The sequence below is a fragment of the Drosophila pseudoobscura genome, chromosome X, assembly GCF_009870125.1.
Source record: "Drosophila pseudoobscura strain MV-25-SWS-2005 chromosome X, UCI_Dpse_MV25, whole genome shotgun sequence".
Lineage (NCBI taxonomy): Eukaryota > Metazoa > Arthropoda > Insecta > Diptera > Drosophilidae > Drosophila > Drosophila pseudoobscura.
In genome coordinates, this window is record NC_046683.1 from 40,619,041 (window position 1) to 40,638,991 (window position 19,951).

At 40.3% G+C, this 19,951-nt stretch overlaps 1 protein-coding gene across 3 annotated transcripts in view; it reads left to right on the top strand.

Annotated features, from left to right (window-relative positions):
• The window catches only part of br (broad-complex core protein), a 47,584-nt gene extending 31,823 nt beyond the window's left edge, over window positions 1-15,761 (top strand). Inside the window, exon 8 of one of the 3 annotated variants that reach the window (XM_033384821.1) lies at window positions 1,089-6,513. In XM_033384821.1, coding sequence (XP_033240712.1) covers window positions 1,089-2,485 — 1,397 coding nt within the window. In that variant the 3' untranslated portion in view covers window positions 2,486-6,513. Of the gene's footprint in view, window positions 1-1,088; window positions 6,514-8,629; window positions 9,891-13,585 lie in introns of those variants that run through there. The other 2 variants (XM_033384823.1, XM_033384825.1) reach the window with 2 other exon arrangements.
• The last annotated feature ends 4,190 nt before the right edge of the window (window positions 15,762-19,951 follow it).

The following is a 19,951-nucleotide window of genomic DNA, read 5'->3' on the forward strand; positions in this document are numbered from 1 at the left end:
TTATCGAAATCCACACACCCAATTGGTTACCAACCACCACCAAAATTATCCAAAAAAAGACAAACTGTTTCCAAAAAACGGTATTCGTATGCCAAAAATGGCAGTGTGTGGCAGATGGCAGTGGCAGCGGCAGCTGGTCTGCAGCTGCAACTGTCATCAGCAGTCCAGATGGAGAGAGTCATCGAAAGACAATCTCGAAGTCCAAAAATCCGAGTCGAATCGAATCGAAGCGAAGCTAGCTTGCTGCAAGTTGAGCTCTTGAGAACCTTTCCAATTCGTATTTGAACAATCAACAAATCACAAAAAAAAACTAGCCACAGCCAACAACCACAACAGTCAACAAAAAAAAAACCGTTTTATTACCATTTTATTTCCATGCGTTTTGTCCCAAAATTTTGGGAAACCAGAAAAAAAGAAAAACAAAAAAGAAAAAACCAAAAATTCGAAATTCGAAAATGCGAAATTGCAAACCGAATCTGAAATCTGAATCGAAATCGAAATCAGCACAGCGTTTTTTGAACAAATTGAAATTTCTTCGGTTAAATCGAAAACCATTCGAAAAATGAGCTCCACACTCCGTAAAAAGAGCGAAACATAACAGAGTACAATTAAAAGAAAGGAAAAACAAAAACCAATGTTAGCAAAAAAAAAAGAAATAAAAATAAAAATTAGCAAAAATTTTACATTGTTTTGAGCCTGGATTTGTTAGTGTTATAAAAGTAAACAAACAAACAAACAAACAAACAAACAGAAACACAGACAAGAAACACACACAGAAACAGATACAAAGACAACAAACACAGAGAGATCGAATACAACAAACAAATGAACAGAACAACATACACAACAAACAATCAAACACTTACAGATCTACACAAAGACAGACACAGACACAGACACAGACACCCTAAAACACCCACAAGACAAAGACAAAACAAAACTAAAACATATACGAAACAACTACAAGAGAAAAACCAAACAAACAAACAAACCAAAAACAAAAAAATAAATAACAACAAAGTCAATTATACAGAAAAGTCACTATTGTCTCTTTTTTTCTTCTCTTCCCTCTATATGACCGTGTTTAGGTGGCAGCACCGGTGGTGGCAGCCTACTCGGCGGCGTCATAGTGCCCGGCGGTAGTGGCAATCCTTCTAGTAATAGTAGTAGCAACAACCAACAACAACAACAACAACAACAACAAGTAGACCAACAACAATCATCACAACAACAACAACAACAACACCACCTCCTCCTCCAACAACAACAACAACATCATTCCACACAACATAATCCACAACAACAGCATCTGCAACAGCAGCAGCAACAACAACTGAAACAAGAACAACAACAGCGCAACAGCAGCGGTGGCAGCAACATCAAACTCGCCCACGAAAGGGAAAGCCTTTCCCGTTCCTCGCATGGCGGTGCCACAGATGGGCATGTGGGCACACCCTCACCCTCACCCCAGGCCTACCACAAGCGGGAGAGAGAGCGCGAGAGGGAGCGTGAGAGGGAACGTGAACGCGAACGGGAGCGATCGCTCGACCGAGAGCGGGACATTGAGCCGTCGGGCACAGGATCAGGACCATCTTCGCCGCCACTACCACCGCCGACTTCGCATCACTCACATTTCGGACAGCATCCGCTGTCCCTGCTGCCCAGCCACCATCAGTTGCATGCCACACATCACGAATTGACCGCCGCCGCCCATCATGCCCATGCCCATGCGCACGCTGCCCATGCCCATGCGCTGGCACGGGCGGGATCCCCGCTAGAGCATCACCATTTGCTGCACCACCGACGCGCCTCGCTGTCGCCTTCCGCTGCCGCCGGTAGCAGCGGTGGCGGTCGTGGCTCGGCCGCCGGCGGACCTGGGGGAAGTCTGCTCTCCTCCGTAAGGGCTAGCGATGTGGCACAGGCTAATCGGCTGCTGTTGCCCCTGCCGCTGAATGCGTGCCACCGCTGCGATGTCTGCGGCAAGCTGCTGAGCACCAAGCTCACCCTGAAGCGGCACAAGGAGCAACAGCATCTGCAGCCGCTGAACAATGCCGTCTGCAACCTGTGCCACAAGGTGTTCCGCACCCTTAACTCGCTGAACAACCACAAGAGCATCTACCACCGACGCCAGAAGAACCATCACTCGTACTTCCATCATGGAGCCGGCGTTGGCGGTGTCGGTGTGGGCCAGGCCGGCAGTCCGGGCAGCCGTCTCCATCAGTCCCTTAGCTCCCTGAGCGCTGCAGCAGCAGCGGCCAATAACAGTGGAGCCGCTGGCGGCGGCGGGGGAGCCGGCGGCAATGCAGTGGCAGCCGCCGCAGCTGCGGCCGCCGCTGCTGCTGAGCTTCTGCTGTCGCCCATTGTGGGTGCAGCGGCTGTGGCCGGGGGCACGGCCAGCTCAACGCTTCAGCTGGCGGCGGCGCACCAGCAGCAGCAGCAGCAGTCGTCGCCGGGCATTGTCAAGCCGTGCATAGACTTTTTATAAGATCAGCATCAATTATTGCAGCAGCTGTTCCACGTTGCGCTCAACAACTCGGCAGCGGCTGCAGCGGCGGCGGCGGCGGCAGCTGCTGCTGCGGGACCACCGGGCACAGGGGCATCCCCAGTCGGGGGCGGGGAACCGTACGGATCGGGAGCTAGCAGCACGCCCACCGTAGACCTCACTCAGTTGGACCATTCGGGTGGAGGCGGAGTCGGAGGCAGTGCGGGCGGCTTTTCCGCGGCGGCCATGCAACTCCATCAGCAGCAGCAACAACAGCTCAGCCACCATCTGCCACCACATCTGTCGGCCCACCAGCAGCATCACCATCAGCATCCGCATCAGCATCAGTTGCCCCACCAGCATCCGCATCAGCTGCCGCACCCGCACACGCATCCCCCACATCAGCACCAGCATCAGCATCAGCACCAGCACCAGAATCCCTATGAACGTATGAATTTATTAGATCAATAAGCGAGGCGCAGAAAAGTATGCTACGGAAAAACATAGAGACAGGAGAGGATAGGAGACGACACCACGAGAAGAATCGGGCACCCACATACACTGGCAGACACACCCACACACCCACACACCGACACACGCATTTCGAGAGAGGAGGCGAAAGATGGGAAGATGTTAGAATAGAACCGACCGACCGACACTAGGATTAGAAGGATCAGAAGGAGCAGTACGCAAAGATATCCTCCTTCTCCAGGATCATTCATTGATGATGCAGCAAAGCGAGAATTGTAGAACTACTACTACTACGTACATATGTATTTTGGATCTCAAATAGCGGAAAATTCAAAGACTTTTTCGGCACGAACAAAAAAAAAACGAAAACAAAGAACAAGAAAAAAGAGAGCGAGAGTGAAACGAGAGGAAAGAAAAACAAAAACAAAAAAAAACAAAAAACATTTTTAGGCAAATGGAAAAACTGTGATTATTTACGACTTGATTATAAAGCAAGCAAAAACAAAAGTCTTTTACGATATATATACGCTATATACAATACATACGATACATCTAAAGCGGAGGAAAGAAATATACAAAAAGTAGGAATCGCGCTGGAATCCTGGGGCAGGATAAAAACGTATAGATACATATACAATATAAGCATTTTTTTTGTGCATATCCCAAATTGGGATGCGAATAGAAAGGATGGTCGTTAGAGCTAGGCTAGGAGAAAGCATCAAGGAGGAAAACAGAGCAAAGGAGAAGGAATCAAAGGAGTAACAAGAAGAAAGCGGACCTTTGGAGCACACACGGATAGAAGACTGTTAACCCACACACGCACACACACACACACACACACACACAAATAAAAGCACTCTCACACACACTGAACCCCCTGAGTATTACCCAACGAGGATCGTCCGACCGTCATCATCCTTCCATTCATAATCCAGAGTTACAGATGCGGATGCCACCCAAGGATCACCCATCAATGTGCAATGCGCTAAACATTCGACCCCAGACCCCTGACCCTTGACCATCCCAACACCCCCCAACAGCCCCAGAACAAAAATTCTTCTCTGTAGATCCCACACAAGAACACACACTTTTTATTTGTTCGTTATTTTTGTATGTATTATAGTAAGATATCAGAGATCTACATATATGTAATACAAGCAACATACATACATATGTGTAAATGTAGCAGCCACTAAAAATATTCATCAAATGAGTAGCAAAATGGTTACTGAACCAGAAATCAGAAACCAGAAACAATATGAACTCTAGATCTTAAGTAAAACTATATATGTATATGTGTGTCATACGGTTTTTTTTTTTTTATATGTCTACGAATACATTACCAATAGGAAGAATAGGATGTATATGCATAAAGCTATAGCTACATATACATAAATACGCATATAAATACGATATATGGATATGGATACATATGAATATGAATATGCATATTATACTAAGACTATGGACTCAGCAGCATAACGGATACACAGCATAAGGAAAAACATTAATTTCAAAAGTGAAAATTTCATGAGGGGAGATCTTTACGTAGGCAAAGGACAGGAGGAGAGTGGGATCAGTAAAAGGAGCAGTAGTAGGACCAGGACCAGGACCAAGACCAGGACCAGGACCAGGGTTAGGATAGACAACAAACAGCTGAAGTTTATTTAGAGATCGATTTGGGGCACTGTATATTTTTCGTAGGGTTTTTTTCATTGGAGCTGTTATCTCATCTCATGAGGACTGATTAGGTTTTAGACTCCGTTAAACCCGATAAAAACGATAAACAATGGTCGACTATCGATAAATGATTCATTCAATAATCCACTGAACGATAAACGACTATCGTTGACTGTCGATTAATGACTCGATTTACTTGATAAACTGATGACTTGAACAATAAAATTGTTTGGCCCCTCAGTTAGTCGTTTTATAAATATATTTTCCAATTGGCAGAATAATCAAAATTTAGACTGTTTACTTTTGTCGCGTTTTTGCATCCTTTTTACATTGATTTAAATGAGACTGATGAGCCTTTGAAGTAGAACTTTAGAGAAAGGGCAAAAACGAACTACGGACTACACAACCGAATGAATGGGGGACGGAGACCGAAGCGGATCGAATGGCGGGAAGGTCTTCATTTTTAAGAGTGTGCAATTTTCTTAGCGTGGTCAATAGCGTTAGGGAATGGATAGGGGGGTTTTAGGTAATAGAACAAAGAGCTGTAGCCTTTTAGTTAAAAGTAAAAGCCACAGGCCGAAGTTGATGTATCTTTACATACAAAGAGGAGGATTAAGGATCGCGGATCGAGAATCGAGGAACGAGGAGCGTTGTGTGCGAGTATAGTCGAATTTTATTTTTTATATGAACTTATTTTTGATTACCACTTAGTACCCCTTGCACCCTAAAACTCTACTCGCAGGGGGCAAGCAAATATATTTCCAATAATTTTTATTTTTGGCAAACAAAAAAAGTCTGAAAAACGTTTACTAAGTTACGTGTTTTGATACCAAATTGATTGATTTTTTTAAGCTTATGCACATACGAGTATACTTAATGTACTACTACCATATACACAAAACTATATCTATATCTGTATCTAATTTTAAGAGAACCCAAAACCAAACCCAAACCCAAACCCAGACCTTCTATTTGTTATTCCCCCCCCCCACCGGAGAGTCGCGAAGAGGATCTCCATATGCAATGCCATATCTACCAATATATTTGTTATTTACACGAGTAAACAGCTTCCTTGTACTACTACTACTACTACTACTACTACTACTATCCGGGGACTGGCCTCAGCCTCATCCTCGGACCTCTGCAATGTCACATCGTTTTTTATTACGTTCAATAAATGAAAATGTAAATGTAAATTGTAAAACACAGCAGTATGAATACTATGAATACTGTGAATACCAGTTCGAAGAGACAGCTTTGCACTTTAAATGTTGTTTGTGTGTATGTACATATGATGTAAAATGTGTATCTAACTAAAACAGTCATCAGATCAGTCTCAGATACTCAGATACCGATACAGTAAACTCTCAAAAACACACACACACACCACACCGCACACATACACACACAGAAAACCGAACAGGATAAACTAAAACTAAGCTGAGAAGATAAACTAACTCTCACTAAAATAGCATATTGATTAATACCCCAGATAGCAAACAGTAAGAGATCGGTCGATCGATATGATCGATAGCAAACAGTAACTCGTCGATAAACGATAAACGATAAACAAACCAATACAGAATACCAAATACCGAACACACGCAGAATACCGATAACCCGAATAAGCCGAATAGTTGATCCGTTTCAATGTATGTATTTACTATATGAGTATTTGTGTTTCCGCCATCCCTCTCCACTTATCCACCAATACACCCTCCTCCCCCACACCAATCACTCCACCGCCCCTTGGCAGTTATATAAGCATACTCAATACCGTATTATCCAATGAACCACTAGCTCCAAGCCACATAAAAGCTTACAATTACAAAATACAATTACAATTACAATACGCGAATATATAAGAAGTAAACTCAAAACTACAATAACTACAGAGACAAGATACAGTATGGTACATAGTAAACAGTGCAGTAACAGTAACAGTAACAGTAACCAATTCATGGATAGAATTACATACAAACGTCAAATCAAATAGCAAATCGGAGGATGAAGAAAAAGAGAGCCGAACAAGCCCCAACAACTATCAATCGGAATAGACATAGAAATAGAACAGTTTGGAATGAAACTGAGAAAGTGGTAGTACCAATGTTTCATTCCGTTTTGTTCCGTTTGGCCAGAAAGAATCAAAGAATCAAACCAATTCTCCAATATTCTCGCACACACACACAGACCCCATACTTATAGAGATAGTAATAATTCCATTAACAATACCAAATACCCATTACAATATCCGTACAATACTTCCGTAACACAGCAGCAGATCGCAAAGCAACAAAGAAAGAGATCGATCTCAGAGCCAGATACAAGCAGATATTTGAGCGTTCTTTGACAAACCACATTCGAATTATTCTTCTGCAAATGCAAAGCTCCAATATACAATGAAACTATTAAGTTTTCCCCCTCTTAGATTAGTAAGAAAAATGTACATTTTGTGTCTCCTGTACGTACACCTCTGTATATAGGCAAAAGGGCGCCTAGGCACACAGTCTGCGCCAATAAGCAACACACACTTACATCCATATATATGCAAAGCAAAAAAGCAAAGAAACAAAATGAAACGTTTAAATAATTACTAATTTATATTCATGTAAATGTCAACTAGGCACAACTCTAAGCAAAAGGAAAAGCAAAACCAAAAATCAAACTGGAAACAGAAACAGATAGAAAACCCCATTTATTTCGTAAAAATCATAAATAGTAAAGAAAGTTTATTAAGATCAAAACGATGCGAGATGGAAGCCCAACCAACTAACACTGATACACACATACACACACACGCACACACACACATGAACAGCTACAGAGACGTACATCCACACCCACACCCACACCCACACCCATACCAACACCCACAGACAACTACAAAGAATATGAAAAATATTTTCATAATTTAAAAAAAAAACAAAAAAAAAAACCGATATTGTGTTATTATTTAAATAAATAGAATGTATATAAGTGAACAATTGTATGTGCCGACGATTTCTTTCTTTGCCTTTGCCCCATTGACCCTACCCCCTGTAACCCCTCTACCAACCACAGTCTCTTTTGGGGTTGCCTCCACCCGGGGAGTGTCGCTGTCTTTGGATCTGGTTGGTTTCCCTATCAACTGCGGTGTGGCCATTGAATTGGTTCTAGTTTTTTTGAACCATATCACATAGTACACACATATATAGCACATATCATCGTATCATATAACCCCCTGCCAGAAATATCCCCTAGCAGCTGTTTGGCGTCTTCGATAGCTGTTCAACGAGGGATTTTGTTGAGTCCTTTAACCCCTGACACGGACCTGGTTCTTAGTGCCCCCCATCTTGACTCCTAAACACATGATCGCTGCATTCACCCACCACAGGCCTCCCTCAATCCCCCCCACACTCCCAGCACCAAGCTCCAGCTATGCGTTAGCTGATAACCGATAACCGTAACCGATAACCGTAACTGTTAAGTCGATAACACCCGGCCGCCAGCTATGTGTGTGTGCGCCGCTACCTGCACCTGTATGCGGCATCGAATCGAATGATGCCTGATCCAGGTTACAGGTCCTAAGGCCCGTACAACGACTGTGTTGGTTTTTTGTGTAATTCTTAATCATTTTTTCGTCATATATGTCTATGTAATGTTATTTATTAATGTCCTTTTGCCATCATCATAAGCCAAGACATACAGAAATATGCAGTTTTTGTTCCCCCCACTCTGTTTTTGGTACTCCACTCCGCGCACTAGCGGATGAAGAATACCATATACGTATATATTTTTACATATGTATATGTGAACTGCATTCATCCAGAACACATCGAATACACACACATCATTTTAGAAGTAAGAATAATAAGAATGAGTAACGACAACCAAACGACACTCAAATGAAAAGTAAAATAGATAGAAATATAAATAAAAAAAAAAAACATATGAAGATCTCTACTAGTACAAAAACCAATACCAACCAAAATCCAAAAATCCACAACCAATTTACAGGAAATTCGCCCAAGAAACTCTTCTCATGTCAGCTGTGCGGTAAGCTCCTCTGCTCGAAAGCCTCCCTCAAGCGCCACATTGCCGACAAGCACGCCGTGCGCCAAGAGGAATACCGTTGTGCCATCTGCGAGCGAGTCTATTGCTCGCGCAACTCGCTCATGACGCACATTTATACCTATCACAAGTCACGACCCGGCGAAATGGAAATGAAGGATATCAAACTCTATAATCAGTTTAATTCGTCAATCTGAGATTTAACACCTTTGCCGGGCACTATCAATGTGCCACAGCAAACAACAGCGAAGAAAGCCACCAACACCAACATCAACCTGACGACGACGCACTACACAGCTAAGACGACACCGACTTTATCTGCAACTGCAACACCCATGACTGGCTTGCCCATGACAGCCCATGATCCTGGTTTAGGAGGGGCCTATCCCAAGCGACTCAATGACCAGTACCAGCTGCTCATACAGCAGCGACAAATAATGACACTCTACGACTACTATCTGTACCAGCGATCTGAGACGATCAACGGTAACAGCAGTAGTCTCGGTGGCACTTCCATAGCCACCTCGAGCACCTAGAACTAGAACTAGAACTAGAACTAGAACTAGCACTAGCACAAGATCCCGAACTCAAACTAATTAACTTAAAGCAATGCCATTTGTAGTGATATATATACATACATACATACAAATATATATAGCATACAAGCCTATTATACAAGACGAACAAAGAAACGAAACCGTATTATATGTAGAGATCCCAGACAACCCTGATGACAAATCTGAATATAACCGAAAATATATGAGCAGGAAAAAAGGAAAATAGATTGTACGCGTATTATACACAAAAGACATTAGACTCTAAGATAGGTATAGGAAAATACATTATTTGGAACTCTTTTAGGACAGTTTAGAACTTTAGATTATACCTCATGTACATCGATGTTCGACCTAAACGTAGTAGACTTGCTGACTTTTTCACAACTCATGCCTATGGACCATTATGATATGATAAACATATGATGAATATATACACTGTTTATACACTCTGTGGCCTTCTTTATACCTTATACCTCATACAACGTACTTGTAGTCAATTTTACAATTAGAGCTCGGTTTGTTTTCGTGTTTTTTCTTTTTGCACAAGTTGCCTTTCTAAAAACTGAATACTGAACGTATCTACGTAATTTCCTTATTAGACCTTGGACAAAACAAAAACAGAGAACGTGCTTTCTTCCAACACATATACATATAAAAAGCAAAAGAAATATATACAAATAAATATATAATTCGAAGACATATAGTTAAGAAATAAAGTTAAAAAAAAAAAAATACACTTATTAATCATAAACGTAAGTCCCAGTTTGCCGGTCGACCTTGTGCTTAGTGCTATAAATGTTGCTGCAAACAACGGCGTGGCATGGCTTGGCTCATCAGCAACAACAACAACAACAACAACAGCAACAACAACAAGAACAACAACATCAACAACAACAACAGCTACAACAACAAAACACAATTTGTCGGGTGAAGCGTGAGATCAAGAGAGCCAATAAATCAAAAATACCCCAGAGTCTTGCCCAAAAAATCGGAAAGATGTGAGAGCTGATTTCAAGCCAACCCACCGTCACAGCACCCCAGCTGCTGCAACTCAACTAACTCGGTAGTTGGGTACTCGGTACTCTCTACTCGCTACCAGATAGCCACTACTCGTTAGTCAGTCAAAGTACAAGATCGCGCGCTTGCTAAAGGTTAGCCCAACAACTTAAGCTACATTGGTAGTAAAAATACAAAACAAAAGAGAAGATACGTAGTTAGTAACATTACAGAATTCTATATCCCTCCTCTCATGGCCTCTCGTTCTTACACGCAACCTATTCTTTCTCTTTCTCTTTTTCTCCCTCTGTCTCTCTCTCTCCCTGCAGTCGACTGTCTATTCGCTGTCACTCTGACTCCAACTCAATATACATATATCTCTTGCGCCTCTTTGCTCTAGTCTTTACTCTCTCTCTCTCTCTCTCTATCTCTCTATCTCTCTATTCTTCTTCTACTTGGCTCACACACACTAACTATCCATCAATCGATATCTGTATTTTGATCTTGAGACAACTGCGATATCGATATCTACTGTAAAAAGTGCCTCCTCTATATACAAACTAGATAATCAGAAAACAAAACTACTATATGCAGCTAGTCAGCATTGCCAGCCTTGGCTACCGCAAGTACTATCTAATCACCTTGTCTCTCTACCGCCGCTTTGGCCCTTCACATACCTAAATACTTGTATGTATACTACATATAACATAACCTTTGCCTGCTCACGCGCTCCAAAACTCGCCTCGCCTCTCGCCACTACTCGCTCTCACTCTGTACTAGACTCGCTGTAGCTATAGACCAACTACTACTCATTTATAAAAGAACATCTGCGACCTGTAAGTACGACCCACACACTCGCTACCGTAGTCGCTCTCCCACTCGCTCTGCTCTCTCTCTTACTCGCTCACATTCTTAACATTAACTCTACCTCTTGTAAAGCTGATGAACCAAAGTAAAGGCTGTAAAGCACCTAAGCATTGATCGAAAGACCTCGCTGCTCGCTCTGTCTATCTCTCTATCTTTTCTTTTTTCCTCTATACCTCTTCATCTTCAGCTATACTAACCGCTAGCTATATTAACCGTTACAGCCATACAAACAAAAAGCAACGAGTATGAATACTCGTAGTTATTGCACTCGATGTTGCCTTGTTTGATTTGCACACTCGTTGGTGGATCTGGGTACTGTACTGTTAATTCAAGGAAGTTGCAGGAGATTGGACTTCTGTTTTCCCATAAAATCTCTATAAGTAAGGGGCGCGGCTCCTATTTTTCCTCTACCCACACACACACATACTCCCTAACACCCCTTTAGAAGTCAATTCTCTTTTTTCTCTGTACCATTGATCATCTGATCATCTTCGATCCTCTGTTCCTCTGTTCACTCAGCGTTGACCTTAGCATATGCGTTTCCAGTACTTGTATAGTTGTCTCTTTCTCTGTATCTCTACATCTACCTCTACTCTCTCTCTCTCTCTTTCTCTCTCATCGCCTATTGTTCCCGCTCTGATGCAACTGTACAAAATAAGCAAGAGTACACACCACATACATCTGTATAAAGAATATCTTTAAAATAAATATATAGAGAAACCTTAATAATGGATAAAAACCAAACCGCTACAACTATTATAAACATATATATCTATTGAAACAAGACTACTCAAAATATTTCACTTTTCGTTTTGGTAAGTTTGCGTGGTAATAGGGATACGACAACAAATACAAATCCAATCAAAAAGAGTCTCACCACGCTTCCTCCGTGCTCGATCCACGATTGATCGTAGCTGCCCAATAATTTTACTAACTGCAATTCATAATTTATCATTAACTTACCTTTAGCTTTTCGTTCTGTTAAATTTTCTTCTTATTTCGTTACAAAAGAAAAGCAAAACAACAACAACTTAACAAAATCGAAACCAAATCCAAAACGACAACAAAAAAAAAACCAAAAGCAAAAAACAAAAAAAACAAGCGAACCAAAACCAAAGCAAATGACACTTCTGAACTTCATATTCGAAATGCGATTGTCAATCTAGTTGTATTGTAATTGTAATGTTTGTTGTTTTACTTTTGATTTAATTTTCACTCCCGCTGCATGCTCTCGCTTCTCGCTACTCGCCATTTGTAACTCGCTTTGCTTGCGTGGCCTGCATGTGGGGTTTGGGTAACGACTTGACGAGTATTTGCTTATTTATCGTTCATATTCGTGTCCATACAACACATACTCACACCCACCCACACACACACACACACACATACACTAACTCATCCACTCACATATACATGCTGTTACATACATATATGCATCTGCAGATTGTTTATTGCATTGGTTTGTAGTAGTGCAACTTGTTCGTACCCCACGTATGTAATATGTACCATGTATTGTATATAAAGTCTAGTCTTATTTCCTCCGACTTACAGTAGCACACACATAAACACACACCAACACACACACCACACGCACACGTGTAAAGTGTACAGATCAGTTGGAAAAAATACATACATATATATATTTTTATACCAATCCCAGACTGATGTCAGGGCCAGTTGGCGTTTCAGCGAATGAATGCATGCTAATAAGCTGTGCGCCGCCTGGCCATGGCAGTGGTCCGAGATTTATTATTTCCAATAGGAAACAGCAGTCAATATTTTAACGTAGAGCTCCACTTCCTCCTCCGCATCTAAATATAACCATAAGCTCCAAGTAATGCTCGACAAAAAAAACGTTTCAAAATTAATTACCCCCCAAAACCGTTTCCGTTCTGTACTATATTCTCTCGCGATTACTTAGCTGGAATCATCATTCGGATTAGCGTTTTGTAGTGGCAAAAACTTTGAAATTTTGAACCGATTTACACGCATTATATATATATCGAAACCTATTATAACGCTTTATCCTCTACCTCTCTCTGCTAGCAACTCCAAATCCAAAACTCAAATTAAATCTCAACTTAAATTCAGGAACTCTTTAGTACTACAAATAGAGCATTAAAGCATTTTACCCTATCTCTCTCTCTCTCCCTCTCTCTCGAACCGTATTTTATTTTAAACCTCTTCCTACCCCCCTGTACCTTATACCTCCTGCTACCTTACCTCCCATCCTTGTCGCCCCGCACGCGGGAGACGAACCAAAATGACAAAAATCTCTACCATGTATTTTCACATTTTTTAACTTTTGCACTTTTAGTTTCATATTTTCTGAACCAACCACAAAACAGCAATATAAATCTAAAACCCAAATCTATAGAAAAAGCAAACTTCTTCAGACTTCAGATTATAATCCAATCCAATCCAATATAATCCGAACCAAGTCAAGCCCCACTAACTGATCTCTTTTTTGTCTCCTGTGCAGGACCGCACAGTATCAATCGATCCGCAGCTACCTCGCCAACAAGTTCTACCTCATCGCCGCCTTCGCCGCCCACGGCGCTGACGTCGCCCACCAGTGCGCTGAACGGCAGCCTGGCCGCCGCCGTTTACAATCTTCACAGCCATGGCCATGGCCTCGGCCATGCCACGTCGCCACCGCGTCCCGGCAGTGTGGGCAGCAGCATTGGCAGCAATATCTGCTCCTCCACCTCCATTGGCGGCAGCATTAAGGGCAGCAGCAGCAGCGGCAACAACAACAACAACGGCAGCAACAACAACAGTGGCAATGGCGGCAACAACAACAACAACAATGCCAGTCCCGGAAACCAAGCGAATTCGTCGAATGTTGGCCAATCGCAGGCTGGTGCCCCGCAAGTGCCGCTGCGCATGCCCCCACCAACCAGCGGGGGTATCAATGAGCCGCAGGAGTGCCCCTACTGCAGGCGCACCTTCTCATGTTACTACTCGCTGAAGCGCCACTTCCAGGACAAGCACGAGCAATCGGACACGCTGTACGTGTGCGAGTTCTGCCACCGCCGGTACCGCACAAAGAACTCGCTGACGACGCACAAGAGCCTGCAGCATCGCGGCTCGAGCGGCATGCTCAAGCGGCTGCTCAAGACATCGGCCATCAAGCACGGCCTGGTGGGTCATAGTCACGGGCACGGACATCCGCATCAGCTGCCCCACCACCATGCGCTGTCCCACGCAAGGACGAGCCTGTTTGACTTCACCAGCGAACTGGGTCAGCCGCCGCCGGGCATCCAATAGGAGCTAAGTTGGAATGCAATTTTTTAGAGAATCAGTCTGTCTGCCAGTGCCAGTGGCAGCAGCGTAAGACCAGCTACAAATACTTTGCCCATTGTTTTCGCACTGGAAAAGGGGCGCCACCACCACCATTGGTCCGGTCCCTTTCTCCGCCTGCACTAGATTTTAGTTAATATATCTATTAATTATTAATTCTTATGCGTATCTCTAAGCTTAGGCATACTTTGGCGTCACCTGTTTTATTATTATTATCAAATTATGTTACATAAATATTACAATTATTATTATTCTAATTATCGCCAACACACACCTTTTTTTTCGTAGAATTAGTAGTTCTTTGTGCTGCTCTCAAACCTACTTAGTAGTTGAAGCAACGACAGACATCGCTGCTTCATGTGCAATACCTCAAGAATCGTGTAAATAATTTCGATGATAGAATACCTCTGAAAGCTGCACAAAGCGAACGAGCGTTTAGTTTGAAGGCATACTTATTAGGATTAGAGTTATTTTCAACAAACAACAAACAAAAATGGGAAGAGAACGAAGGACTATAACACACACACACACACACACACAAACATACAAACATATATGCACTCATATTGTAAGCGTAAGCGGAAGTGTTATCTGAAGTGGTGGCGCCTGTGGCTAAGTTTGTGTCTGAGGCACAGCAGGCGGCAATACACACGGTACATATCACGACCATTTAATTTGAATCTGCAACTGAAACTGCAACTAAAATCGAAACTGAATCTGAAACCCATCTGCGTCCTGCCATACCAGCCTCAGACTCAGCCCCAAGTTCAGCTTCAGGCTCCCTGCCTCACACTGTCCAAAAGTGCAAAAAAAAACACGACGCAACAAAAACACACAGGTTTTTTGTCACTCACACATAAGTTTATAGACACATAGATACCAATATCATACACATGCAAATGACTTCTTGTTTTTCCTAGTTTTACAAAAACCTATTTTATTTACCAACTGCTGCGCCTCTAGCTACGCCCCTCCCCAGTGCATTCTCTAAAAAAAAGTCAAATTCCAATTAAAACAAAAACAAATCCCTCAGATCGGCGGCAGGCAGGCTGCAGCGAGACAGACCCCTAGATGTTAAGAGATGATGTGCGTATGTATTTTTTTTTTTTTGTCAACAAATGACCTAATTGTAAATGTAGGACATAAGCTTAAAGTTAAAAGTAATGCAAATCTAATGTTAAACATGAAATCAGGAAGGACATCGGAGAACGGAGAAGCGTAACAAACAAAAATACAAAACAGAAGTAAAACGTTATCAGGGATAAAATATCAAGTATGTAGTAGCGAAAGTCCTTTTTTTCTACTTATACAATATACATACATATATACGACGAATAAAGTAACTGAAATTCAAATCATTTTTTGATATATACACAAACATATGTATCGTATGTATATATACGTGCGTATACGTATACCATAAGTATGTGTATATGTGTACGAGCTAAGCAAAGAGAAACAATTATAATAAAGTTTATGTATACATGTATATACCATACACCATATACCATAATATATATACATATATATATATATATATATATATATATATATATATATATATATATATATATATATATATGCAGGCGGCACTAGAACGTGTGGTAGTGTATACAAGATAGAACTGTAACAATTTTTGCAATTTTGAGGATTAAACAAACAAAGAATTAAACAAAGTAGCCGCAAAGTAACTCAGTGATTTTTCACCAGCGAAGTACAAATGTTCTGAAATTAAAATTAATAACAAAAGAAGTGGAGAGAAGTTTTAATCAAATCAGAAGTCAAATATCAAATATCAGCGTGAAAAATGATGTCAATAAACAATAAACTGCCGAATGCAGTACGCAGTATGCTAGTAATGCCAGTAATTACATCAACAATAAGAGAAACAGTAAAACAGTTTGCACTGCCGACCTTGTAATGTATATACAATAGATGATACTATAGAAAGATCCCCAAACTATTTACACAGATCTACATACAATACATGCATACAAACATACATAGGAAGCACACACATAGCCCTGGCCAAGGACTGCCTATGATCTAGAGTTAATTTAGAAACCTCTCACTCAAGTAACATCAGACATATAGCAAACTGTTAGCTGGACCCCAAACCAGACATAAAATACACCCAAAACCCGCGTCAAACACAAAGTACGAACGTACAGATGCACAGATACAAACGTATCCGTTGAACGTCTCAGGAATTTCAAACATAAAACCAATTATGTATAACCCATACCCATACCAATACCATACCATATGAATACCCCCTAATATAGGATACAATATGTAGTGCAGGTATTCGCAATCTTCCATTGATCGAAATTTTAATGGGGCATATCATATTCATCATCATTTGAAGCAAGTTTCTCCAATTTCCTCTCGCATGAAAGAGCAAATAAAGCATAGTTTTATTAACTAAATGGGCATTAACAAATACCAAGTACCACATGTAAGCCGTTGCCGTTGCCGCTGCTGTTGAAGCATTGTTAAAAGGGAAATGTTGGCGAAAGTATAGGCGAGTTATTAGTATTCTTTGTGCCATGCTAATCAGACGGGAAGCAGACAGAAAATAGAAAACAGACAACAGGAAGCAGAAAGCAGGAATAGCAGAAGATACTGCAATGTCCTGTCCTAGCGTTCAAAAAAAGTTCCATCCTGGTTGAAATATGTCTATGACGTACGTATCCAACTTCTCTGAATGCAATCAGGCATCATGCGCATTGTACATCTGATTTAAGCGTTTTCATAGTCTTAATTAATTTATTCAAACCTAACAGATACTTTAAAGTTTTCGGAAAGGGATACGATAGGGAAGAGGGAGTCAAATCAGATGGATGTGGGCGGGGACGGGGACCAGATGATGAAGGCCTAGAGTTTTTGTCTTTCCTTTACAAAATGATGTAACATCAAAATATTTATAATAATTTTTTTTTTTTGTATATTTAGTTTATAGTTTTAGCCCTGTATAACATATAATAATTTTATACATATTTGCTTATTCTGGACTATTTTACTCTGACAAAATATAACTTTATTTACCTTTAATTTTGGAAATTAACACGAATATAAAAAAAACGCAAAACGAAAAATAATGCAAATGCAACAAAACTGTGATTTATGAAATCTTTTGACAAAGTAACATTTTTACACTTTCTTTGTACGAAATTCCATTTTGGCTGTTCTTATTTTATTAATTATGTTTATTGAAAACTGAGAAAAATAAATTAATCTCGCAAAATTTATGTTTAGGTAACTCATTACAAAAAAACTGTGAATGCGAACTTTTGTATTATTTTTTGTGACCTTTCTACATATACTATACAACATGTTTATGTATTGAACTAAACCTATTCAAAATTTATATTGTTTTGGCATATTTTATACCACAATAAACAGATTTTTTTCAAGCAAAAAAAAAAAGGAACAAAGTATGGGTGCATCTGTGTCATCAAAATACATAATTTCATAGTTAAATAATTTCATCGCATTTCGCTTATTGTATTTTATTTAGCCTTTTGTTTTGACTCTCCCTTCCGAAGCTTAAGGTCTGATCGGCTATAGATCGCCCTTGTCGGTTTTTCCTCATCCCCAGATGTCGTTGGATGATGGAAAATGATTAGAAACCAATCTCATTCTATCAGTCGATAGCCAGAACCAGAACAAGAACCAAAAGTGGAGGTAGAACCAGACGCAACCATTTCTTCCTTTAGCATGGCCAAAATAAGTTAGAGATGATGCGCCTATTCGTACCATTAATAATAAGATTTTGAATCATATTAATGTAGCATATAGCTGTAAAGTTCGTTTAAAGATATTCTTAGACATATAAATAGATATATGTATAGTATGGAGTACATACATATACTATACTCGTATATACATATATGTACTCTGAAGCACTCACCTTTCCCTAGCACTAGTAGCTACCCAACGCCCAAAGCAACATACAGAAAGAAGTGAAGGTAAAAGATAGTACCATAGACTCCGGCCATGATCTTTCTTTCCATCTTTTTAGGATTGCATGGGCAGGCTATATTGTACGGTGTACGGTGTACGGTGCTCTTTGTATCTGCTCTACCATTCGAAAGAAACCATCAGAATAGCATCACTATGCTACATACATATGTATGTACATTGTACATCTACGAGTATGAGTGTGAGAGAATATTATTAATGAATATTGAAGAAACGCGTAAAATTGATGACGAAAATGCAACGCATATCACCAAACAACAAACAAAAAAACTTAAGAAAATTGAAACGAAACAAAGTAAGAACAAAATTCGAATACGAAATGATGTGGAAAACAATTAGATAATTGAAAATTATTAGTCAAAATTATTAATTATATTAAATGCATATACATATGTACATCTATATATGTATGTTTCTGTATGTATATGCAAATATAAAAAAGCCAAATACATTTCGGAACTATGCTGTTTATTGATTTAACTTTTCGGTATTTAAAACAAAAATCTGTGATTAACTACAAAATTTAAATTTTTAAAATTAATTGTATAGCGCCATGTAAGCGATAACGATGTTTATATGTACTTAATTACAAAAAAAAGCAAAAACAAAAATACTGCAAATCAAACTTGAGAATAACAAAAAACTTTTTGGATTTTATCTAATAGACAAATACATAATAAATTCATATACATGTGCGGTTGCATTTTTCCAAACCTTTCGGCTCTACATTGCACACATGAATACTTTACCGAGGCACGGCGCACTTGGCTGCCAACGTAAATCTACCGAAGGAGGAGATTTAGATGCAGAAGCAGAAGCAGAAGCAGATGCAGATACAGATATAAAGATATATTTACACATAGATACAGACATACAAAAATAAATCCTTCACCCATTGCAAGTCGATGCACCAAACCTGCAGCAAAGAGAGTAGAGTTGTACTTGAAGGAAACCTGAAACAAAATTTGTAATCATAATATTATGACTATTTTTTTTTTTTTGTAGATTTTACTAGGAATAATATATCTGTAATTTCGAACACTTTTAAAGTCCGAATTTATTACCAAACAAAAGGAAAAATGAGAAAGGAAAGGAGAAAGAAGAATATTTATCATAAATATAAACAAAATTGATTACACGTTAGTAAATAAATTGCACAGAAAACAGGAAAACTCATTTCATGCATACAAACATACATGTATACAAACTAATTGTACATTTTTTAATTAATAATACTATTAAAAATCAAAGAACCTCCGCCGCTTGTCGCCTCTGACCTCAGTGGCCACCGCAGTGCAAAACAAAGCAAAAGTTATTCGATTGTCGTCCTGCAACATACATGTAGTAATGTATGTATGTCATAATATATGGCAATATAAAGGCAATGCGAAAACAACAAAAGTCGCAGTTTAAATCGATGGGTCGGGTAGGACGTATGAAAGATGCTTATCAAAACAACAAAAGCAAGATGGATTGAATTAGTTGTGCTAACCGCATTTCAAATATAGTGGTTAGAATACACGCATGAAACATACATATATACATACATATATATAAAAAT